Source organism: Drosophila ananassae, chromosome 3R (genome assembly GCF_017639315.1).
Source record: "Drosophila ananassae strain 14024-0371.13 chromosome 3R, ASM1763931v2, whole genome shotgun sequence".
Lineage (NCBI taxonomy): Eukaryota > Metazoa > Arthropoda > Insecta > Diptera > Drosophilidae > Drosophila > Drosophila ananassae.
In genome coordinates this window covers 16,445,090-16,468,031 of record NC_057930.1, presented here as the reverse complement: position 1 = coordinate 16,468,031, position 22,942 = coordinate 16,445,090, and the positions used below count along the sequence as shown (strand labels likewise).

General features: G+C 41.4%; 5 protein-coding genes across 7 annotated transcripts; 3 read left to right on the top strand and 2 right to left on the bottom strand.

Moving 5' to 3' along the window:
• Nucleotides 1-3,528: 3,528 nt before the first annotated feature.
• LOC6498443 lies at nucleotides 3,529-4,029 on the top strand. The gene has a single exon (XM_001962793.3). It carries the CDS (start codon nucleotides 3,581-3,583, stop codon nucleotides 3,935-3,937), a length of 357 nt encoding a protein of 118 aa, XP_001962829.1. The 5' UTR covers nucleotides 3,529-3,580; the 3' UTR covers nucleotides 3,938-4,029.
• Nucleotides 4,030-7,745: 3,716 nt separating this feature from the next.
• LOC6498444 lies at nucleotides 7,746-8,285 on the top strand. Its single transcript, XM_001962794.3, has one exon. It carries the CDS (start codon nucleotides 7,813-7,815, stop codon nucleotides 8,014-8,016), a length of 204 nt encoding a protein of 67 aa, XP_001962830.1. The 5' UTR covers nucleotides 7,746-7,812; the 3' UTR covers nucleotides 8,017-8,285.
• Nucleotides 8,286-8,398: 113 nt separating this feature from the next.
• LOC6497061 lies at nucleotides 8,399-12,449 on the bottom strand. Of its 2 annotated transcripts, none has more exons than XM_014906024.3 (4): nucleotides 12,350-12,449; nucleotides 9,387-9,494; nucleotides 9,190-9,329; nucleotides 8,399-9,129 (listed from the first exon to the last, which is right to left on the bottom strand). In XM_014906024.3, exons 2-4 carry the CDS (start codon nucleotides 9,483-9,485, stop codon nucleotides 9,003-9,005), a joined length of 366 nt encoding a protein of 121 aa, XP_014761510.1. In that variant the 5' UTR covers nucleotides 9,486-9,494; nucleotides 12,350-12,449; the 3' UTR covers nucleotides 8,399-9,002. The 2 variants fall into 2 exon arrangements, with proteins under 2 accessions (XP_014761510.1, XP_014761509.1); XM_014906023.3 differs by having other exon boundaries at nucleotides 8,399-9,123.
• A 2,131-nt stretch (nucleotides 12,450-14,580) lies between these two features.
• LOC6497060 lies at nucleotides 14,581-16,371 on the bottom strand. 2 transcript variants are annotated; one of them, XM_032455404.2, is made up of 4 exons: nucleotides 15,919-16,371; nucleotides 15,263-15,443; nucleotides 15,120-15,205; nucleotides 14,581-15,045 (listed from the first exon to the last, which is right to left on the bottom strand). In XM_032455404.2, exons 1-4 carry the CDS (start codon nucleotides 16,291-16,293, stop codon nucleotides 14,869-14,871), a joined length of 819 nt encoding a protein of 272 aa, XP_032311295.1. In that variant the 5' UTR covers nucleotides 16,294-16,371; the 3' UTR covers nucleotides 14,581-14,868. The 2 variants fall into 2 exon arrangements, with proteins under 2 accessions (XP_032311295.1, XP_044572166.1); XM_044716231.1 differs by having other exon boundaries at nucleotides 14,581-15,024.
• Nucleotides 16,372-17,718: 1,347 nt separating this feature from the next.
• On the top strand, nucleotides 17,719-21,336 carry LOC6498445. The gene is made up of 2 exons (XM_001962797.4): nucleotides 17,719-18,167; nucleotides 19,110-21,336. The coding sequence occupies exons 1-2, from the start codon at nucleotides 18,112-18,114 to the stop codon at nucleotides 21,184-21,186; spliced, it is 2,133 nt and encodes a 710-aa protein (XP_001962833.1). The 5' UTR covers nucleotides 17,719-18,111; the 3' UTR covers nucleotides 21,187-21,336.
• Nucleotides 21,337-22,942: the final 1,606 nt, after the last annotated feature.

Sequence of the window (22,942 nt, the reverse complement as noted above, 5' to 3'; positions counted from 1 at the left end):
GTGTGCAGCAGGTTATTTTCGTTAAGTGATTATTATCATTATGAAGAGATCTGATTTGCTGGCGATATTAAAGCAAGACCGGTCAATAATTACACTAGCCAGCAGAGGAAGTCGGTTTATTATTCATTCAGAAGCTCTTTGGCATTATAATCCTACCAACACGAAGCTTTAGGTTATTTTTTCAAAATGTCTACGCACAAAGTAACGGTATAGATCAGCTGGTACAAGAGAAAAATACTGAAAAGCTTTCTGGGAAAAAATATCCCACTATTGGGACTTTATGACTCAGGATGAAAGGATTTTTAGGATAGTTTAATAAAATATCCCGAGAATAAGCTGTTTTTCCAGTCCACAAAGGACTTATTTTAAGTCAGTGCATCCTAGAGTACAGTTCTCCCAAATATGATAATTTTGCTGTCTAGTGTTTCGATAATCTTCCAGCGGAAGATGGTAATAATCCCCTTTTTAATAACTACAAGATTTATGATTAAAAAAAGAATTAGTCCTGCTCCCCATATGATATCCTCATAGCCCCCATTAGACAGACAAGATGGCAGTATCGTTTCAAAGTAAAATAATGTATAAGGTGATAATTCACTTGTAACTCACCCGCCTGCATTTGCATATGCCATTGCAACCCATTCGACTCGCCGGTTATCCTCAATCAGCTAATTTATTTCCCCAGAAACTATCGCCTCCATCCAAAACAAAAACATATAAAAAAAAAGCAAACAATTTTCGCTGCCCCAAGCGAACCCACCTCCATTCAAATGGGGAAACCAAACAATTAAGCAAACAAAACGACAGCGGCCACGGTTGCAGTCTGTGGCTGCTGCAACTCCCAGTCGAACTCCAGGCCTAGGTCCAGATCCAACTCCAGCTACGACTCTTGATAGCCCCTCCAGATAGAAACTGTCAAACAAAAGAAACTACACGATAGAAGACAAACAAAGGGAAGCTTCCAAAGCGTGCTGTATTAATACTACGCTTTTTTTTAATATAAAATATTTTAACTCCCATTAAATATTAAAATTTTACAAAAGAATTAAGATTCTAGTTCCAGAAGATTCAATATTTATTAGCATTCTAGTAAACATTTAAGGTACATGACTATTTTTAGTACAAGTACTAGCAAGTACCGGGTAACTATGGGTCGGAATAAAATCAAAAGCCTTTCAAGCCCAGCTGGGGTCTTTTGTTTTTGCATGGAAGACTGAAGAATAGCTCCAAGGAAAGGCGTCAATGACGACCGACGAAGTCGTCTGACGTCGACCTTCACCAGCGACACCAACACCAACAACAAAAGCAACATCAAAAAGGAAGTTTAAAAAAAGAAAAAACCATTAAAAAAAGCAGTCTGAAGAAAAAAAGCAGAGAGATGCATCGAATATAAATTAACTGACATGAATCGAGGTAATGGAGCAACAATAAACAGGCGTTAGGTCCAGAGGCAGAGAGAGAATATCCTTTGGAATATTGTTATTAGGAAATTTTTAGGAAATTTCATAGGAGGTCGTTAGATTTTAAAAAATCCCTTGCCTACTTATTAGCTTCATAATTATATGAAAGATTCTAAGGCTTAACAACACTTTTAAGATAATCCTTAATAATCACAGATTAATTGATTTTAAAAGTAATAGTATATATACTAAATAGTTAATTAAAATAGATCCCAAGTGAATAATTTCGAGTGCAGCTGCAACAATGGAGGCACTACAACAACAAAAAAACAGCAAGAAAGCAAAATGACAAAGCAGCAAGGCAAGTGGGCGTGTTCCGCTCCCAAATGCACCTCCCCTTGCCGCCCCCGATCCAGGTCTTTTGACGGTGCACCAGCAGAGTGCAATCTATGCCAGTGATCGGCTAAGTACAAATGGTTAGGAGATGCAACAGTAACAGCGACTGCAGCAACAGCAACAGCCACTGCAACAGCAACAGCCACTGCAACTGCAACAGCAACAGCAACAATAGCGAGGCGAGGTCAAACAGCAATCAATAAAGGTCAGCGACTACCGCCAGGGCACGCCTGAGTGCCTACCATCAATGCCGAATGCGATCCAGGGGTGGGGGCCAGAGCCAGAGCTGTAGAGAACCAGCTCCCAGCCCACACCAAGCCAAACTACTCCCCTCTGATGCCACCGCCCCGGGAAGTGCTCCTCCCGGGGCACTGGGCACTTGCCCATTCATGCGGCCCACGATGAAGATGCTTTATGTAGCAAATTGAAAGCTGGACATCCAATCGACTGGAGAAGAACAAGACGGACACGCCGCAGAAGAAGGGGCATGGCATGGCCAGATTGCCGGTGGGGCAAGGCGAAGGTGGGAAAGAGAAGGCCGGTCGACAAATGCAGACAGTTCCGACTGCGCAGCCTCGCCAGCAGCCGAAGAAGCAGGAGCAGAAGCAGCAGCAGCCGCGTCAGAAGCCAAGATTCTGGAGACTGGAAGGGGGGGGGCCTGGATGAGTGGAGGTAAAGAGCTCGTCACTGGTTATGGATTAACCCACTGAAGCCATAAACTTTGGCATTATTTTATTAAATTTTTAATACAAATAAATATTCTAAAGTAAAGACTATAAAGTTTATTAATAATTAAGAAATAATTGATATCCAAAAACCCCTTTCCATCAACGGGTTAATTAGGTAAATGGCGGATGTCGATGACTGTGGCATTAGGCGTATGTTTCTTTTCTATACCTTGGCTGCCCACCATCCTTATACCCATCCTCGGTTATATCCATCCTCCGTCCAGCGACCTCTTCCGCCCCATCCCCTCACGGCACCGCCCCCACAGCTCCTTGCAGCTCCCTGATGAAGATGATGATGATGGTGGTGGTGGTGGTGGTGGTACTGCAAAGTGGACTTCTCGGGATGCATCTTCTCGGACGGCGGTTGCTATCTGCCTAGCTTTGGCATACACAAGATATTTTTAATGGCCCAGCTTCCTTTTTTCAGATGCCTTGCTACTCTGCTACTTGGCTACTCGGCTCTTGCCTTATTTTTTGTTAGCCAGATTTTTGTGAATGAAGTTGTTCCAGGCCATAAAGGCAGAGAAGTAAAGTAGCACCATTATCGCACTGACATGTCTGTTGGATGTCGTGGTTGAGGCCCCTATCGCTCCTCCGGATACACCCCGCCAGTGCCGCCCACTTGGGGCTGTGTCACCTGCTGATGGATTTCGTTGTTTGATTAACATGAAATGACATTGCAATCCCTTGCCAGCCGATCTTGATTCCTTGAGTGGAGTCGCCGACACAATGTGGCTCCGACTTCGACTCCGACGCGGATAGTTGGCCAAATGCCTGAGATTGATGTGGAGGATGGGCTAAACGATGGGCCTAAGTGGAAGAGGTAATGGCTGTTTCTGATAGATCCGATTTGTTTGGAAAATATTTTTTAATTTCTCAACCTCTTAGACCGAAAACCAATGTAGGTAGCAGAGTTAAATCCACCAGATGTTGACATAATTTAAAAGTACTTAGGTGCTGATGATGCTGCTACCTGGACCGCATCCTAGTCTCTATAAAACTCTCAGACCGATCACCCCCTCAACATAGTCCGAGTCCAACTGCCAAGCGGTCAAGATGACGAACTCAAAACTAGCCCTTTTACTCCTGGTCATCGCCTGCTTGATGTTCATCGCCTGGGCCCGCCCCAGGTCTCGCTCCTCAGTCTTCAATGAGGTGACCTCCCTGCCGGCGGAGCGAAGGATGAGCAACGATATCCTGGACCAGATCTCGCCGATGAGAAGGCCCGCCAAAAGGAGCTTTCTTGTAAAGCAGCCAAAGTTCGCGAGGTTGAAGATGCCTCGGAGCTACTTCCGCGACGGTTTCTACAACGAGCTGCAACCTGAAATAGCTCCAGGTGGCATGAACTTTTATGGCAACGATGTCCTGCCACTCTCCACTTTTGAGCTCCTTGAACCAGATAGTTTGTATTAAAATAGCCCTTAAAATAAGATAAGTTAACAAAATTAAATTTAATTTAATTTCTTGTAATCAGTTTATGAAATAAAAGAGTACTACCGATAAAATTTAAACAGTTTTTTAATTTTAAATTATATAATTAATAAAGTAAAGCCCTTTTATCCAATCCGATTACCAGAATCTGAACAAACAACAACATAATCGGATGCACTCATACAAAATTTTTTAATAAAAAGGAAAAAGAGATTCGAAAAAATTAAAACCTTAGCGAGTCGGCATACCGCATGCCATGTCGGAATCCTTGTAGGAACATCGCGTTAACATGTATCTGTGAGGTTTCACTGTATCCGTGGCCATGTGAGTACACATATCCCCAAGGAATGAATGTTTCTGGTTGTTCTTGTGGCCGGAGGACAAATCTACAAGGCGAGGAGGGGAGTACAAGAGGCGGTACGAGTGTCTGTTCGGCTCGAATGCAACAAGTGTTCCAAATCATATCAGAAGCAAAGCAATGCCAAGGCGGCAGCCACGGTCAAGTTGCAGCTCCAAGCCGCTCCTTTATGCCACATATGTACATGGCTTTTTGGTTCGACAAGGCAAAAGCATTTGGAAAATGTAATTTACAACGCTCGACCAGAGAGGGGCTCACCAGGCACTGGCACAGGCACAGGCACACCAAGCTCACACACAACCGTGGGCAACTGGTCAACTTTAGTCGGTCGCATCAAGCCACTCAACCTCAAAGTTGAACGGCATCACCTGCCACCGATCTCACACCGCTTTCACAGCTCTCAGATTGAAAGCCAGTAGCTATAAAAAAAAAAGGGAGCAGGAATTTATAAAAGCAGCATCGGTTTAAGATTACCTTTTAAGCGATACTCTGGTGTATCATCACGAAACTCTTAATTATTTTTATTATAATTTTATTCTTCATACATAAGAAGTATTATAAAAGATTGTTAATTGGATTAGTTAGATATCTATATACTGCAGATCATAAAAAACTTATAGTTAAGGAGTCATTAAGGAACGCATATACCCCTCAGCTACTGGAGTCAGGGTATAGCCTTTAAAAAATTACCTAACTAAGGCGAACAAGCGAGCGCAGATTTTAATTTTAAGCTTTTTGTTCTTGTTTTCCGGCCAGAAGCCATTGCGACGGCTTCTGTGCACTCGAGTTTTCCTTCAGTTTATTTTTATACACTTCCAGAGGGTATTATGATTGAGATCTTCTACTCTAAAAGGTAGTCTTGATATTTTTCGTCAGGAACTTTGAATTTAAACATGAATATAAGTCTCTAGAATCTTTCAATCAGATAGCATCAACTATATGTCACAGGTTCTATCGAAAGTGTATATCCACTTCGACTCCCCCAAAAGCTAGCTCTCCTTTCCTGTTTTTATAATTTTCCTCACCGCTTCATAGAGCATTTTTCATTAAATTCCTGAATTAAGGCATTCCTCTGTGGCCTCCCATTGGACGCCGGTCATGTTCTGAAACAAGAGCAACATTGTACGTTGTCCAGAAGGCCGCTGACATGGCCGCGAGTTGGCTTCGAAGTGGCTCGGCACAGGGACCAGGCTAGGACCAAGTGGACTTGGCCATGATGCTACCGGCTAAATGGCAAGTTTGAATTTTAACCAAATTCGCTAATTTTCAACTTTCACTCACTCCCAACTCACCTCGACTTGGAGTGCATTAGAGTTAAGAAATATTTCTGTCGGGTAGGAGACCTCTTTTCGGCCCAGCTAGCATCCGGGCCACTTAAGGCCACAGAGACCCATGGATTCGGAGCGATTTCTAACTACCTTTTACCAATAGAACAAAACCAGAACAAAGCGATGCGGATAAAGTGGTATGACTGCACCCGGAGGGGGGCGCAGGAGGTGGGTTGGCTGGAGAAAGAGCCGGCCAGAGGCGACCCGAAGCTATGCTGGAGAGAGGCACGGGCGCAAGATCAAGCCAGGTGAAGTCAAATTCGAGTCACCAGGCTGGGGCTGGAACTGAAGCAGCAACATTGGCTGCCTGCCGGTGGCATTGCTGACCACGACGGCCTCTGCAACAGTCAGAGATGAACACAGTTCGTGATGGAGTGAGTGATTAGGAGTTCTTTAATTCATAGATTAGAAATATTTTGTTATTAAGAAGTCAATAAATGTTCAAATTTTCAATATATTTTTATCGAAATAGAATTTTCCTTCATTTTGATCCAGTAATAATGGTTGTGGGTGAACTTCCGAAAAGTCCCACGCCCCAATTGCCTTATTGTTTTGGGATATACGTATTTTGTGGTGCTAGTAGATTCTAGAAGAAATAGTAAAATTATCCTTTTTTGAAAACTGGTTGAACTTAAATGATATCTAACTCAAAAATACATAATTTATTCTAAGAGAACTTTCCGATAAATCAAACAAAGTATTATAATTTGAAACAGATCTGGCGTGTTGACTTCCCCGAATTTATCCAAGGATATATTTTAATACTTAATTGTAGAAAAATGTTGATTATTTAAATATTGTTAAAAAAAGATCAACAACAACAAGAAGAACAACCTACTCATAAAAGACCTAATAATCAACAGAAACCTATTGAATTATTATTACAAATTCGTGTCACGGCGGCAGCATCAGGTAGGATCGCCAACTAGTAGATACAGATACACGCAGAGACTGCGCAGGCGCAGCGGCGACTGAGGCTGCGCGGTTGCAGATACACTTTAGGGGCATGACATGACTCGCATACGAATTATTATAAACGATCTGGCGCAAAAACTAACAAGCGATGGGGCCGGGACCGGCACCGGCAGTGGCAGCGGCAGCAGCAGCACCGGGACCGGGACTGAACTGGAATGGAATGGAATGGACCTCGGTTAGGTGCCCGCTGCTCTGTGGGATGTGGGATGTGGAGCGGAGCGGAGCAGAGCAGAGCAGGGCAGGGTGGAGTAGGTGATGCGATGGATGGAGCGAAGTAGAGGTGGATGTGGTTGTGGATGCGGTGGCCAAATGGGCGGCAAGGTGACGGCGACGGACGAGTTATGGTGGCCAATTGCAAAGTTAATGGAGTTTGGCTACTCCAGCAGTGAAAGAGCTAGTTGGATGGAGGGATCGGAATGGGGATGGAGATAGAGATGGGGGTTCAGGGATCGGGAAACTTGGACGCAGCGGATGCGGCCGAAGAGATACAGCTACTGGTTCGCGACTCGGCCAAGATTGAACTTAATTTTGCACAAATGCAATTTATAGAAAATTGTTGCCACTTGTTTTCACGTTGATGGCACTCGGAGAAGTACAGAGTAGAGCAGCCGCTTAGATCATCGCGGCGAGGTGGAGGAACTAAGAGATGGGAGCTAGCAACCTGGTAACTGGAAGACGGGCTAACCGGCAACCAGGGCCAGATAATAAATGCAGGTAGCCATTGGATTCCTGGATTCTCGCTGCTTTTGCCCGCAGCTCGGCCATTATTTAAATTTTCTCCCTCCGCGGTCCGGGTGCGCTGGCTTTTTGCAAAAATTAACAATTAAAATGTCTAATGGCAGAACAGAGGACCAGAGACGCTCACAGAGATCATAAACGCACGCTATCCGATCCAGGTAGGTCGACATTGTGCCCACTTCTTGGAACTTCCACTCATCAGCCACAGCAATTAGTTTTCCTTTTCGGTTTCTGGCTCAGGGGCCTCTAAGGAAGTGGAAATTGCCAAATAGATTAGCGAAAAATTGTTTATTGGGGTATATAGCCGATCATAAAATTCGAATCCTAATCCACCCAGAAGGTAATCCTCTCGGGAAACCTCACGAACGCTTTCAGTCAACCAGTATAGAGGGTATAAAAGATCCCACTCGGCTTCCTGACTTGAGCAGTTGCAATCGGTACACGGCATTTGTCACAATATGTTAATTGTTCGCTATTTAATCGCCCTGGTCTTCTCCATTTTTATGGTGGCCACCTCCCTGAAGATCGAGGAGCGCTATCGGAAGTGTGGAAGCTTTAAAATATCCACTCCGGATCGACTGGTCATCCTGATGGAGGAGCGCCAACGCGATGGAGGGAAGTGCCAGTCGCAACACCTGGAGCCGAGACGACTACAAATCTGAAATTAAAAACGTGATAGTACGATAATTAAGGAATCGTGATAAAGGACTCAGAGCTATAAAGACTCGGAGGAAAAAGCATCCCAACGATATTGCCTCAGAGGCCATTTAAAACGTATTTTTCAAAACAATATTTAATGAAAGATATTTCAACATTAAAATGTTAAAAAAAATAAAAATGTCAAATGTTCTAATACAGTTTCTACCAAATATAAAATATAGTAATGTAAGTCATCAACTTTTAACTTGAATAAAGAAATATAAAAACAAAACAACTATTTTTTAATCAATTATTTCGTAAAAAGGATCTAAGCATCTTCAACCATAGTATTGGGAAATAAATCCCTTTTAAATGCTGAAAGTCAAAATTAAACACAAAACTCAATTACTGAGGTAACATTCTTCTTCAATATATTTTGGGCGCATTTATTTTATACGTACATATATTAATTTAAATATTATTTAAATACTCTACAGTTAATAACTTTATGTATGTCATTACATGCTTTTTTTTTTTGGCCATCAAACGTTTTTTATACAAGGGTTGAGACACTAAAATTTACACAAGAAAATCGGTATTCAATATAATAATATTATATATTATGTATGCATGCAAGGATCCTTGCAATGAGGTCCTTGCATTTTATTTTACCACACCATATGCCAAGCGAAAATCAAGAAAGTAAAGTAACTATACATATTTTAATTATATAATTTAATGCAAAGGTGTATTCGTTAAAACTGCAATGAAGCATTTTTTATGTTTTTTTTAGAATATTTAAGTAGCGGATATATTTTTTAAAGTTGTATTATTACGGATACAGGTTGAGTCTTAGCTTTATGGTAATTGCACTAATTATTTTGTGGGTTAAACTCTTGTGATCCATTATGCTAGATTTATTGGTTTGGTGGAAATGCTTGAAATGTTAGTTTATCCAAGGGTATTGGGTTTCGGACATTCTCATTTCACTGGCTGGGGCAGGGATGCTTTACTTCCTAAAGCAGGAGATGGGATTGAAGTAGCACTGCCGGTACCTCACTTGACGTTTGCTCTCCGGCAACCGGTAGAGTTCATTCATGTTGCCGTAGGTTGGGGTCCTCAAGTAGGCGCTGTAGCTGAATTATAGAAGAAATTGACATTAATCACAGTACCCATTCATCATCCAAAATACCTACGTGGGTCTGTACTGGGCATAGAGCATCTGGAGCCGGTCCATGGGTATGTTCGGGTAGATGGCCTGTGCGGACATATCGTAGCCACCGCCATAGGCACCTCGCACGTCCTCAGCCTCCTGTCCGTCCATGCCGTCAGATTCCTTTAAAAACTAAGACTCTAGTCTGTGCTCCTTTTTAATTAAAAAATATCTACTTACTGGTCCTGATTCGCCTGTTGAGGGCCGAGCGTCGCTGACGGCAAACAGAAGAGCCACCAACAAGCCGTAGCACAGTATGATTTGCACGAATTTCATCATATTTAAGAGCTTTAATTGAAAAAATATTCAAAATAAAATTCTTTAATATTAAAGCATTAAAATAATTCCCAACAAACAGTTAAAGCAAGGACCTTTCACAAAGGACGATGGAAAAGAGCACTTGTTGCCACAAACGTGACCGGCATTCCGGCCTCAGACTCTTGGTTTCCACCTTAGCCAAGCTTAAGTGCATTTCCGCAATTAAAAACGGATATAGTCCTGCAACTCAGTGGTTGCAACATCGTCAGTACTACAATGGCATTATGCAACGTGTGGCTGCCACAATGGGCAGTGGCAATGGGATACCTGTATGGCTTTGGACGTTGCTAGACAAAGTTTAATTGATTTCATCTGAAGCTGACAAATAACGTCATCCAGTGACGGTCATGCAAGTTTTACTTTTCAAAAGTAAAAAGATTAGGGATTCATTTCAGATATGGCATAAGGAAAACTTTCGTCCCTCAGAAAGAGTATTAGAATTGTATAACTTGATTGGGATATTATATGTCCCATCAGTAACCTTTGCAAAGAAATATTATGGAATAAAATATACACAAATTACTTGCCACAAAAATCAAAGTGGAAATAGATTTATTCCATCACGTTAGAGCATATCCTTGACCAATTAGAATCATAATTAATATATCATTACACTTATGACATCATGGGTAGCTGAAGTGGGGGTGAAATCAAAAGAAAAGCCACTCACCCACAAAGCATGAATAAATAAACTGCTAGGCAGTGGCGGTTCCAGGGGGAACATAAATCCCCTGGCTATATTCGTTGAGCCGGGGAAATGAGATCATCAAATGACTTTCAGAGCCACCAGGATGCAACAGGTAGACGGGGCGGGGAGTGAGAAGGCTCGCAATGAGGTTACCATAAGCCCCAATAATGTGGGGCGTAAATGTTAATGACTTGTCTCATCTGGTTGCAACAGCTCATAAAACCCAGCTCCTTGTTGGTATTACAATCTCAAATTGCAAACAGCCTCTTGAAAATGATTCTCAGCTAATTCAAAGATTGCAGACCTGACACTTTAAAGTTCAAACATTTATAGAATGTATTGTGAATATTTCTTAATTCTTAAACACATGGAGGTATGCACATGCAGATGTCCATATTTCAAAAGGCAGAACTGCCTAAAAAAAACTGTTTAAACACTTTCAAAGTTAATGCGAACAGAGATAGTGAGTGGTGCCACCCTTTGAGCTCATAAAATATTTGATAGATTAAGCTGTTGTTGGGGTGATAAATAAAAACTAATGACTGGGAGGTGAAATTTGTACCATCCCGCGCGAAAACTTTAGCTAGCCTGGCCTGCCTAGATCAAATGGAATAATAAAGGCCAACCAAACCAGACAGAGTTTCCCGACGGCACCCCGGGCCTAAACTTAATCAGGACATTTTTATTGCCTCCGATAAATAATGCTCAAATGTTAATTGGAAATTTAATCTCATCGCCGGAGCGCTAAAGTAACCAGAAGCTGAAACAAAAAATCTCTACTGAAAAAAAACAAGAAAGAGTAAAATTTTCACATGGCCTAATCCTGATAGGGGATTTAAGATTTATCAACCACAAGCAGATTACTTTTTAAAATTACTGTTTAAAATTTAAACACTTTACAATTAACCAAAAAGCTCAATTAGCTTCACGAGAACCTGGCCCACGCATCGTTCCACGCAAGTGTCCCTGACAGGAGCGGAAAGGATGATTTGGGATTGTCGTGTCCTTGGCCGTGTGATTTATCTGGTCATATGATATTTTCTTGGCGGCAATTTAAAACGGCGTCAATCAGAGACCAAAATCAGGAAACTTCAGACATCTTCAAATACATATAAGGATGCCCTCCCACTTCGCTCTTTCTGGGCGCTAAGTATCGAGCACTTGAAGTCGTATTGGGTTTCGGGGGATTTTCTTTGCGGTTTGGCTCTGATTGGTGGAAAATTTGAATCAAAGAGCCGAACGGAAGAGTTATTAATTTAATTAGTGTTAAAGCCAGTAGCCCCGTACATTCTTTCATTAATTTTTGTTCTAAGAATTAGGCAACGTATTTTTTAGGTCTTCTATTTTTAGGCTACTTTAATATTAAAATGGATTTTTTGTTTTTTTTTTGTAAGTTGTATCTTAAAACAAACAAGTAACTGCCCTCCAGTCTCTTAAACTCCATCCTGAATCAATTTTTGGCTAAAATTATACGCTTGATTGATGCCCTGAAACCATAGAGAACGCGAAGGCGAATTCCTATAAATATTAAATGCAATTTGATTGCGGTTTCCGGGGGAGTCGAGTTATTTATTATCAGTTACTCGAATTCAAATTGAAGCCTAAATCAAATGTTTTGGACGGAAAACAAATGAAGTAAAACTTTGCCCAATAAATAATTCACAAAATTTTCAATGAGTAGGGAATAGGGAAGGTCCATTGTATGAGGGATGTGTGGGTTTATTAGGTGGATCTTTGGAAGTCTTCTTTGGAAGATTAATAAACCACGAAAATCTCAGGCTTTTATCTAAGCTATTTTGCCCTTTGAACTATACTAAGTGACCTATTCGATACAATATCTCTGGGCCTCAACTCGGATGACTATAATTTACCTGTGCCACAATTTCCGCATCCACAAATTAATTTCGCCAGAATCACAAATACTCATTTCAATTTATCAGAAATCCAATACTCACCGATACTTTCGGACTAAATTGTGACTTTGGGAATTGTCGGTAATTAAATTGGTGTCGCGGAAATGGACAAAACTTGGCGCCAGGCTTTGGAAAAAAATGCTTTTCCGACCTAGAGGCGTTTCTTAATAATTTTTTGAACTTATTTCCTTTACTCTGTGTTTGCCGAACAAACAGAAACGTACTTTGTTAGTGAACTGATCCTTGGTGGGGTCGTGGGGTCACTTGTTGCTTGTTTTCGCTCCGCTCGATGTGAACGCCAAGAAGGGAAATTGGTAACTCGATGTTTGCAATGCCCGCTACTGGGCTTTATATACAAAATAGGAAACAGCCAGCGCCGAAAGGCAGCGACGCCGGCAGCGACACCGAAGCAGACGCAGAAGCATCAGGAGCAGCCAGCAGCAGCAGGAGCCGGAGCAGGAGCAGGAGCAGGAAGAACGGGCCAGCCAGGAAAAATAGGGATGTGATGTGGGTTGGGTGGCACAGTCGAAGGTGGGGCGTCTGCTTAGGCAAAGCTTAATGCCTCATGTCAAGCGACACTGCAACAAGCACGAGCAACACTTGCTTATGATACCTGACACTCGAAACAGGGTATTTTGGTGATGAATATTTGTTTGTAATAATATTCCAGATGTACAATAATATTATTTTTGAATATAAATATATAATCCGATGAAGGAAATAATATTCATAATATAATATAATTCATAATATAATATTTTAGAACCCTTATATAAAAATATATCTAATTAATATTACCCTTTCTTATACAATTTATATCACATTTTATTTCTATCTCTATTACAGAGCATCCCCCATTCGATAGACCTCCCAAAAACTCCTGTATTCCCAATTGTTGCTGATGTTTCGGCTTGTACAATGGGGCGTATGAAGAATGTGCCACTTATTAATTCACCACACGGACGTGTGGAAGCCATTGTACCACCAACAGTGAAATCGCATACCCACCAGCCATCTCTCCCACTGGCTGTACGTGGTGAGTAACAAAGAATAACGGCACCTGTTGCCGATTATCTCTTGAGCGGACGAAACCTGTTGCATACTTACGAGCGGTACGCGAACGATGGTGTATTAATATTATATATATTGTAGTATCTATGACGTGAAGATTACGCCAAACTAACCGAAATGCACTCGGACAGTGAGCTCAGCGAGTGGCTTTACACTCGCCATTGATTTACGACCAATTGATAAAGAAATTGCGCCATTTGTAGGGCCGAGATTATGGCAAAAATTCGATATAAAAATAGATTTAAATACCCGGAAATGGTAAGGATGGCATGTATATTTCATTGATGATTAAGATTTATAGAAAATTATTGAATAAATATATTTTAATTAAACCATCATTTGATCAAGCTTTAATATCGAATATTTATGGACAAGTTCTGACACTTTTCTTCGACTTATCTATGTCGAAGCCATCGATTAACGCTAACTATCTGATGTACATAAAAGTCTATTAATAGGTGATCCAACAAACTCATTATTGGCCGCTATAGCTCATAAAACTTTGCCATTTCACTTGACAACCAAGGTGGCCAAGCCATAAACGTGCGTTGCACACTTAAACCGATCGCCAGTTTAGCTCAGAAGTTGATTATTATGGAGAGGCAGTTGACCCAATGGTAATATTATGCATTGACTTTTAGTTGGCTATTAGTGAGGAACAGTTGGTCCAGGAGTTCAGCCAGATTTGCATAGAAGAGGTGAAAGGTGCTTGAGATATAAAAGTTGAAAATAATAAACTTCAATATGAATTTTAAACATTTTAAAAGGTTAAAAAGTTTTTGATATCAATGAAGAATTTGTAACAAATCGTGTCGTAGACAATCGTAAATCGTAGAATGTCTTTATATCAGATATCATTTTTATGCACATAAATTACATAGTTACAAAGCAAATTATGTTGGTAAAATATAACCATTGTATATTGTAGGAAATAGCTATATAATTATGCGGCAGTATATTGTGTTATCTATGTGCCTCCAAACTCCTATAACTATGGTATTACTAGCTCCCCAAAATCAATCCTATATTTATCTATATTATCTTGATGTCTAATTTATCCCAATTAGTAAATATTTTAAATTAAATATGAAATATTTTAAAGAACCTCTTAAAGTAACAAGTATAATTATAGCTATAGTAATACTTAATAGTTAATAGTAATAGTTCATTACATCTGACATTTAGACACGCGCTGAGGGCATGCACCGATGGGTTGGCTGAGAACTTTTATGGCCATGTCAATCAGAATAAAGCAGGACTGGGATTAATGGGCTTCTGTTTGGTACGAAATTAGCCGCGAATATCTAAAATATTGAACACTCCCCCATCTAAAATATTGGCACGTATGTGTACCTGAATAAATTAATAAATTTATGAATGCCGTTGGATTTATCGTTTGTGTTTTATTTATAACGCAAGTTCACAGTGAGTTACAAATGCACAGATACAGTTGCTACAGATAGAGTCACAAATACAAATACAGATACTAGATACAGATACGACTACAGATAACAGAATTTTTGGAGATTTCAGTTAATTGCGCGAACAACTCTCACAGCAGCCACCAAATGAAGAACAAAACCGTTTCGGAACTAATACTATTGGAGATGGGTTGAGGGGATGCTATTAGTTTAAAACCAACTCCAGACGCGAATTATCAGTTTTTCGGTTTTCAAAAGCAGCTGACGGCATTGAAATAGCAACGCCAGTACATACGACCACCGCCGGATCCAGATGGATGGAGTCGCCGTGCACCAGCTGGGGAACCACCGGATAAGCTGGACGTTCCAGATCGATCTTCTCCGGCCAATTCCGCACCGGCTCTTCTCTGAAAGCTCTTTGCCATTAACTGAAATTTTCTTACACATCGCGCTGCTAATTTTATGTCTTATATTGCAATTCAGGTTTTATATTCCAACTTACTGTTTCGCCGGTGGCGCGATTGATCTGATTAACGTCTTTGAAATCATAATCCACAAATACGCTGGGATCATCTTCGGTATACATTCCTGCATTAAAATAAATTAATTGTTTAAACTCCTAATATCTCGACAAATTTTAATCACCATCTTCTCCGGCCTGCTGTTGTACTAGTCCGTTCTGTGGTTCTCCCAATTTCTCGTTGAGATTACTTTTGTCCGCATAGAAGTCACCGATTCTGTGACCAGCTCGTTCTTGTTCCAGGGCATGATGAAGGGCCACCATTAAACGATCCAGAAGTAAGGCAGCTCTTTTCGGCACAACCATCTGGAAGGACAACATTTTTTTTTAAATGCATTTCTTTTACGTAGCTAAAATCGTTATGGTAAGACTGAAATATAATATTCCTCAGGACTTCACTTGAACTGAAGTCCCGCGAGAGCTTAAAAATAATACGCCCACACATCAAACGGATTCCATAGTGTTTTAAAAATCCAAGTCCAAGTCCATCTAACGAAGCTACGGTCAGTTCCAACCCTCATTAGTCCGGCCACTAATATCCTGGCACCTGGCATAATCAAAGTGCTGTGACGTCAGCTTTTCAGTTTCCGAGGGGGCACTCGACTTGTCTTTGGGCCAAAAGGCCAAAAAGCAATCAAATGCAAAATATACAATTACAAATTGTGTGTAAGGTGATAGGGATTCCCAGTGACGACCCACGCGACAGCTCTTCAGTTTTAATTTTTTTCTTTCGAGGGTTTGTTATTTTGTGGGTTTTATGTGTTTAGTTTTTGGCCCCTACCGGATACTCGTCGTAGCTGAGGCCACTGTCGTCGGCCGGAGCGCTAAAAATCTCCTCCGGCTGGTTGGGTGCCGACCTGTCCGCCGCCCGTTTGTGCTCCTCCGCCTGGGGCAATGTCACCTCATGGCCAGCTCGCCCACCGACAGTAGTCGACATTGGCTGGTCCTTGGAATGCTTGTCGCTTGGATGCCTCATCAATTCCCGACACATATGAGGTTCAAAGCACTGGATAATGATGAGAAGGACAAGTAGAAGGGCGGGCAGGTGATAGGCTCCTCTGGCTGGGGAAACTGAAGACTTTCGGGTCCTACATCGGGCGGGATCTCGCCCCCTCAGCCTGGCACTGGGCAATGGTCTATGACCAGGTTGGTGCATTCTACGGTGGCTATTCCTCGGGCTCGGATAACGGAAAATAATTATGGTCGTAGCTCTGCCGCGTTCGAGACTTTTCAAAAATTCAACTGAAGCGGTTTCTTAATGCGTCCGATGCTTTTATAGCAGGACATATCCCAGGGTCCTTTTTTACAGTAATCAAGCATTATAAATGCTTGTTAAGCGGTAAAGGAAGCTGCTGCTGGTCCAACAGAGAAATGCTTTTTTCATACTCTGACTTACGATTTATGCCCCCACTTGGCGTCCTCGTTGTAATTATCGGACATCGAAAATCATGTCCAGCCTGCAGCCAAGTTATTAAGCCGTACATGGGTGATATACCACCACATAGTACACACATACATACGTACTTGCCACATTTCGCCGCATGGGAGTGGGTGGGAATGTGGGCGAGTTGCAGCCTGTTGCGCTTTTTGGTTAGTCCGTCTAATGAGCGAGATGTAAGAGTCCTTTGGCAGGATTTCACTCCACTTGTTGCTTGTTAAGTTGTCAAAAAAGGAGGCTCACAGTCGTTATTAAAAATGTGTAGGCCCAAAAGCCACATTGAAGGACATCTTAAAAGATATAAATACTTTGGCTCAAGGTAAGAGCATCACTAGCTTTAAAGATGTGACCTTTCAGTAGTTTGGTGTGGAGGCTAGACTCTTTTGACCTTTTCACTCAGACGAAGCTAACCACAAATATTTTATTAAATGCTGAATAATTTATAAACAAATTTAATAATAATTGTATCAGTAAGGTAGCCACTTATGTTTTTATAGGAAAAAATTCCTCTTATAACAGGCTTTAGTTATTTTCTTTTGGGGAGCAGCAGGAGATGTTCGAATTGGAGGTCACTGGCCACAAAACATTTCTATGCATAAGGACTCCGTCTATTAATTACCCAGTGTGCGGCCATTCCGACATGCAAATCGTCATTAAAGTTCGCAAATGCGCCATAAACTATGGCCACAAGTAAAGAGTCACAAATACAATTAAATTATGGCATTAAATTATTCAATTTCATATTTTTTTAAAGAATAAAAGTTGTTCAATGAACTGCCTTACCAAATTATATTGTATAGTTTTAGTTAGTAATTAAAGACAGTATAATTTATAGTAAATATTTAAGTTTAAAAGTTAGAACTTTAAAAGATATTAAAGATGCAAATTTATAGACACACATTTTTCTTTTTTTTATTAATTCTATTAAACCAAAACAGATCTAATAATTCTATAGCTCTTTTTCTAAATAAATGCTTGACAATAACTTTTTAAGTGTAATAGAATAGTTACAACATCCCTGGTCCAGCTGCCACAGGACTTGCGCATGCCCGAGTCCATGGCAGACCCAGGACAACTGTCAAAACACAGAGAGAGCGAGAGAGAGGAAAACCCAGTTAGCTGGAGCCTTCGCAGCCTCCAATAACAGGATATCTCAGTGTGTGATGGGGAGCCAAGTGAATCGGAAATAAATATGGAAAATTAGGAACATAGGATGAACACTAGGAAATCATTGAAATAAAAAGGAGGAACTATGTATATTAAGAAACTATAGAACAAGTGTTAGTATTCATTAGAAGTAAAAGGATAATGTCCTTAGGAAGGAAAAGAGAAACTAAAGGATATACCTATTTAAAATTAGTGTATTGAAAGCAAATAAAATGTGGCACACAAACAATTAGCCAGAAAAAAAGCGAAACAAAACAGAGGGCTTTCACATTACTCCCACCAAAGAGGATGTCAAGGACTTAACGGCAAGGAGACCGGAACTCAGGACCTAAAAAAGCATCATCATTGATGCACTGAAGCGTCGTGAATATGCGTTCCTACTACACATCCAAGGATATGCGAAAATACGGTGACTTGAGCTATGAGTAAGTACTCCGTAAGGGACAGCCACCACTCACTCACCTTTACATCTGGCAGGAATCGGAAAGGGGTGGCCTGGGAGGACAGGCGTGTCATTGTGTTTCATCGCTTGTTTGCTTGAAGCATCCAATCCGAATGCCAACAACGCCCCAAACCCCCCTTTCAGATCCTTCCCATCCTTTATTTTTTATTCGTGTGTTGACTCAAGCAAAATGCAATTCAAAGTGTCAATTGAAAGTGTTTTTTTCTCCCCCCAATCGGATAGATTCGAAAGGATGTTCTTTTCAATAAATTCCACCTGAACCTCGGCCAAATGGGATTAAGATTAAGGACACTGTCAGCAAACTAGAGAAAAATATTATAAATTTTAAATTATTTATGCAACTGAAGAATATTTGTATATTTTTATTAGAGAATGTCCTCTTTATCGAATATTGTTAGATTCTCAATGAATTTTTGACCCAGGAAAGCCACTTTAAGCCATGTTGGGGTTGATAACCGTTGCAAGGATTATAGCATTGTAAGGGAATGGAAAAATTATTCATCTAGGTGGGGGGAAAATTAAGGACTTTCGGCTGAGTGGCCACTCAGGGCGCCCCCATTGTTGTGGGCATTCCTTATATTATTTTTTGCCTTTATTAATAGCGGCCAGAAAAAGACTCTACGATGCAGTAAACTGAGGATTTCATGTCACAGAACGATTGTGTTTGAATCAAAATTTATTTTTAAATTCTGATTTATTCGAAAAATCCAGGAGTGCATTAAATTTTCTTCCAACAAATCCCAGAAACAGTTCAGTAAACTTCAAAATTAAATGAACATAGACTCATAGTATTTTAGATCCTAGAAATCATTTTAGAATAGAGTAGAACATCTAGCACATAAAGAACATATTTCTTTTTAATTTTATATACAAAAGAATAAAAATTGTATTCGTCTTTCTACAGGAGCAAGTACCTACTGGATCCGAAGTTTATGACCAAGCAGGACCTGCAGCAATACTACTGCTACTACAACATGTCCAAGAGTCGCAGCCAGTTCAAGAAGGTGGTGGTGGTGATCTTTTTCCTTTGCATCTTCTCCTATCTCTGCATGGACTACAACCTGCGGACGAAGTTGCTCCGGTTCCGCGATGGCTTCGATTTCATGGCCCGCATCGAGGACCGATATGGCGGAAATTTAAGTCGAGCCTACTTCATAGATACACCCGGCTGCCGGATGCCGCACTTCGAGGTGGTCGACGACACCATCGCCCAGTTTATGTTTAAGCCACGGCCCTATGAGTGCAACAAGGCTCTGCTCCGGGCGAGTGACACAGAACCCGGAGTGCTGCATCTAAACGTGGACCAGACTGAACTCTATGCCTTCTTTAGTACGCGGGAAATATCAAAGATAAGCTGCAACTATACGATCGTGACGCGCGTTAAAGACTTTAAGAATAACCACACTCTGGTTAAAAACTTCCAGCTGGCGAAAGTCGTACGCCTTCCGCCGGACACGGAGTTCCTGTGCCTGCGATGTTTTAATCAGCACAAACCCATCTACAAGGACTGCCATTTCTTCGCCGTGGAAAAGGAACCGAAGAAAGTGATTCCTCGTGTCTCGAAGTCTGTTCCCGAGAGGGAGAACTTAAACCAGAGCAAAGGAGAGACTCCTGCCCACGAACGGGTCTCGGTGATGATCCTTGGCTTGGACAGCTTGTCGCACTTAAACTTTTGGCGGCAAATGCGTCGCTCGGCCAAGTTCATCCGGAAGAATATCAGCCACGTTGAAATGTGGGGCTACAACAAGGTGGGGGACAATACCTATCCAAATATAGTGCCCTTGCTGACCGGGTTGGATGACCAAGAGCTTAATCTCTCCTGCTCACCAAAAATAGCGCGGGCCTTCGATGGCTGCTCCTTCATTTGGAAACGCTACCAGCAACATGGTTACCGCACGCTTTTTGCCGAGGATGTTGCCAAGCTTTCGGCTTTTAACTATAATCTCTGTGGCTTCAAGAAGCAGCCCACGGACTACTATCTACGCCCCATTCTCATGGAATTGGAAGACACGTTGGCTTATAAAAAGGAGCTCAATATGTACCTTTGCCTGGGCACACGGCGAACGCCGGACGTACTGCTGGAGTATATGCGGAAGATGGTCCCACTGATGAACCGCAACCTTTTCTTCTCCATTTTCTGGACAGTGTCCATGACTCACGACTTCTTTAACTTCCCTACGCTTCTGGATGAAGCCCTGCTAGATCAATTAGTGCAATTTCAGGAGTCCGGACTACTAAACCGGACAGTGGTGATGCTTCTTTCAGATCATGGACTGAGGTGGGGATCCTTTCGACGCACCTACCAAGGCATGATGGAGGAACGGCAGCCGCTAATGATGTTTCTGTATCCCCCATGGATGAAAAAACTATATCCGGAAGCCATATCCAATCTAAAGGCAAACGCTAGGCGCCTGAGCACTCCGTTTGATGTCCATGCCACCATGTTGGACCTGCTGGATTTGAAGAATCTGGAGGCCAATCAGTTGCAGCGTCGAGCCATTGAACTGGAGGACCCAGACATCCAGCTCCCACGTGGCATCAGCCTCTTCCTGCCTCTGCCGATAGAGAGGACATGCGAACAGGCGGGCATCGCTGCCCACTGGTGCACCTGCCACCACCGCCAAGAACTACAGACCACCGATCCTCGGGTGCAGCGGGCAGCCCGGTATCTGGTCCGGCTAATCAACAATCGGCTGAAGGCTAAATCTCAATGCCGGACTCTCTACTTGAATGCCATACTTCAGGCTCTGATAGCGGCACCACACTCAAAGATCGTCAAAAACATCTCCACGGACTATGCGGTGGACATTACCCTGCGCCTGCAGACCAAACCCGGTCTGGGTGTCTTTGAGTCGACTGTCCGAATGACTGGATATTCAACTGTGCTCACCGGCACCATTAGCCGGCTGAATTTGTACGGAAGCCAGAGCTACTGCCTTAACGATCCGGCCCTCAAAATGTTCTGTTATTGCCACAGATAAGGAGCCACAGATGCGGTATGAGGGCCTTTCCACCGGGGGAATTGTGGATAAAACGGTCAAAGACTTAAGATCCGTGTTCGTAGCCTTAGTTTATTTCTATGAAATAACTAGATGTCGTATAAATAATAAATTAATTTTATCTTCCCAGAATTATGCACCGGCGTAGTATCCTTTTAATAGCTAAAATATTAGTTTATAATAAATTAGAACTAAATTAGAAGACAATAAACATATAAAACGTATAATCCAATAAAAAGAAACAGATATAATAGATGTTGTGTGTTATCCAAAAGTTACTGATCATGTTTGATTAATTAACGATGGGATCTTCCTTCCATCCCGGAAGACAATCGATACTTAAAAATAGACTGTCGACTTGAAGATGAAGGTTGAAAAGATACATAAGGGGACAAAATAGTCCAGCAAAGTCCTGTAGCAGGGGCTCTAGAAGCAGCTATTTCCGAAATTGCTAACAGTCAAGAATCAAGGCTGGATATATCGTCAATTATGGTCAATACTAACATTAGAGCGGTCAACTATTACTAATACTAAAATACTTAATTGTGTAAAAAACTAAAATATGTAAATAAATACTAATAAAATTATAATGACATATGAATTGAATGTATTGCCACCCTCCGAAAACATGAACAATGCCTTTATTAAATAAATATTAAAAATTCTGCATCAAAATTTAGGAACAAAATATTTTTAGCATATTTAATGAAATTTTCTATGGGGTCCCCCCTAAAGTAAAGGCTTAAAAAGGCATGAGAGGACAATATAGCCCCTTACGATGTCTAAGGGGCTATAAGGGGCTTTCGATGTCCTTCGAAATGATGAAGAATGCATGGATGCCCGATTTGGCCCCCAGTGGAGGCTATATCTTTGGCAATTTTCATCCGATTCCAAAGCGGAATACCTTAATCGATTTGTAGATCGATTCTCCATCATTCTGCATCAAAATCTAAGAACAAAATATTTTTTATATTTTTCTTCAAATTTTCTGGGGCATTCCCTTCGAAATGATGAAGAATGCATGGATGCCCGATTTGGCCCCCAGTGGAGGCTATATTTTTGGCAATTTTCATCCGATTCCTGAGCGGAATACCTTAATCGATTTGTAGATTGATTCTCCATCATTCTGCATCAAAATCTAAGAACAAAATATTTTTTAGATTTTTCTTCAAATTTTCTGGGGCATCCCCTTCGAAATGATGAAGAATGCATGGATGCCCGATTTGGCCCCAATGGAGGCTATATCTTTGGCAATTTTCATCCGATTCCTGAGCGGAATACCTTAATCGATTTGTAGATCGATTCCCCCTCATTCTGCATCAAAATCTAAGAACAAAATATTTTTTAGATTTTTCTTCAAATTTTCTGGGGCATCCCCTTCGAAATGATGAAGAATGCATGGATGCCCGATTTGGCCCCAGTGGAGGCTATATCTTTGGCAATTTCTATCCGATTCCTGAGCGGAATACGTCAAACGATTGGTAGATCGATTCTCCATCAATCTGCATCAAAATCTAAGAACAAAATATTTTTTAGATTTTTCTTCAAATTTTCTGGGGCCATCCCCTTCGAAATGCATGGATGCCCGATTTGGCCCCCAGTGGGGACTATATCTTTGCCAATTTCCATCCGATTCCTGAGCGGAATACCTTAATCGATTTGTAGATCGATTCTCCATCATTCTGCATCAAAATCTATGAACAAAATATTTTTTCGATTTTTTTTAAATTTTGTGGGG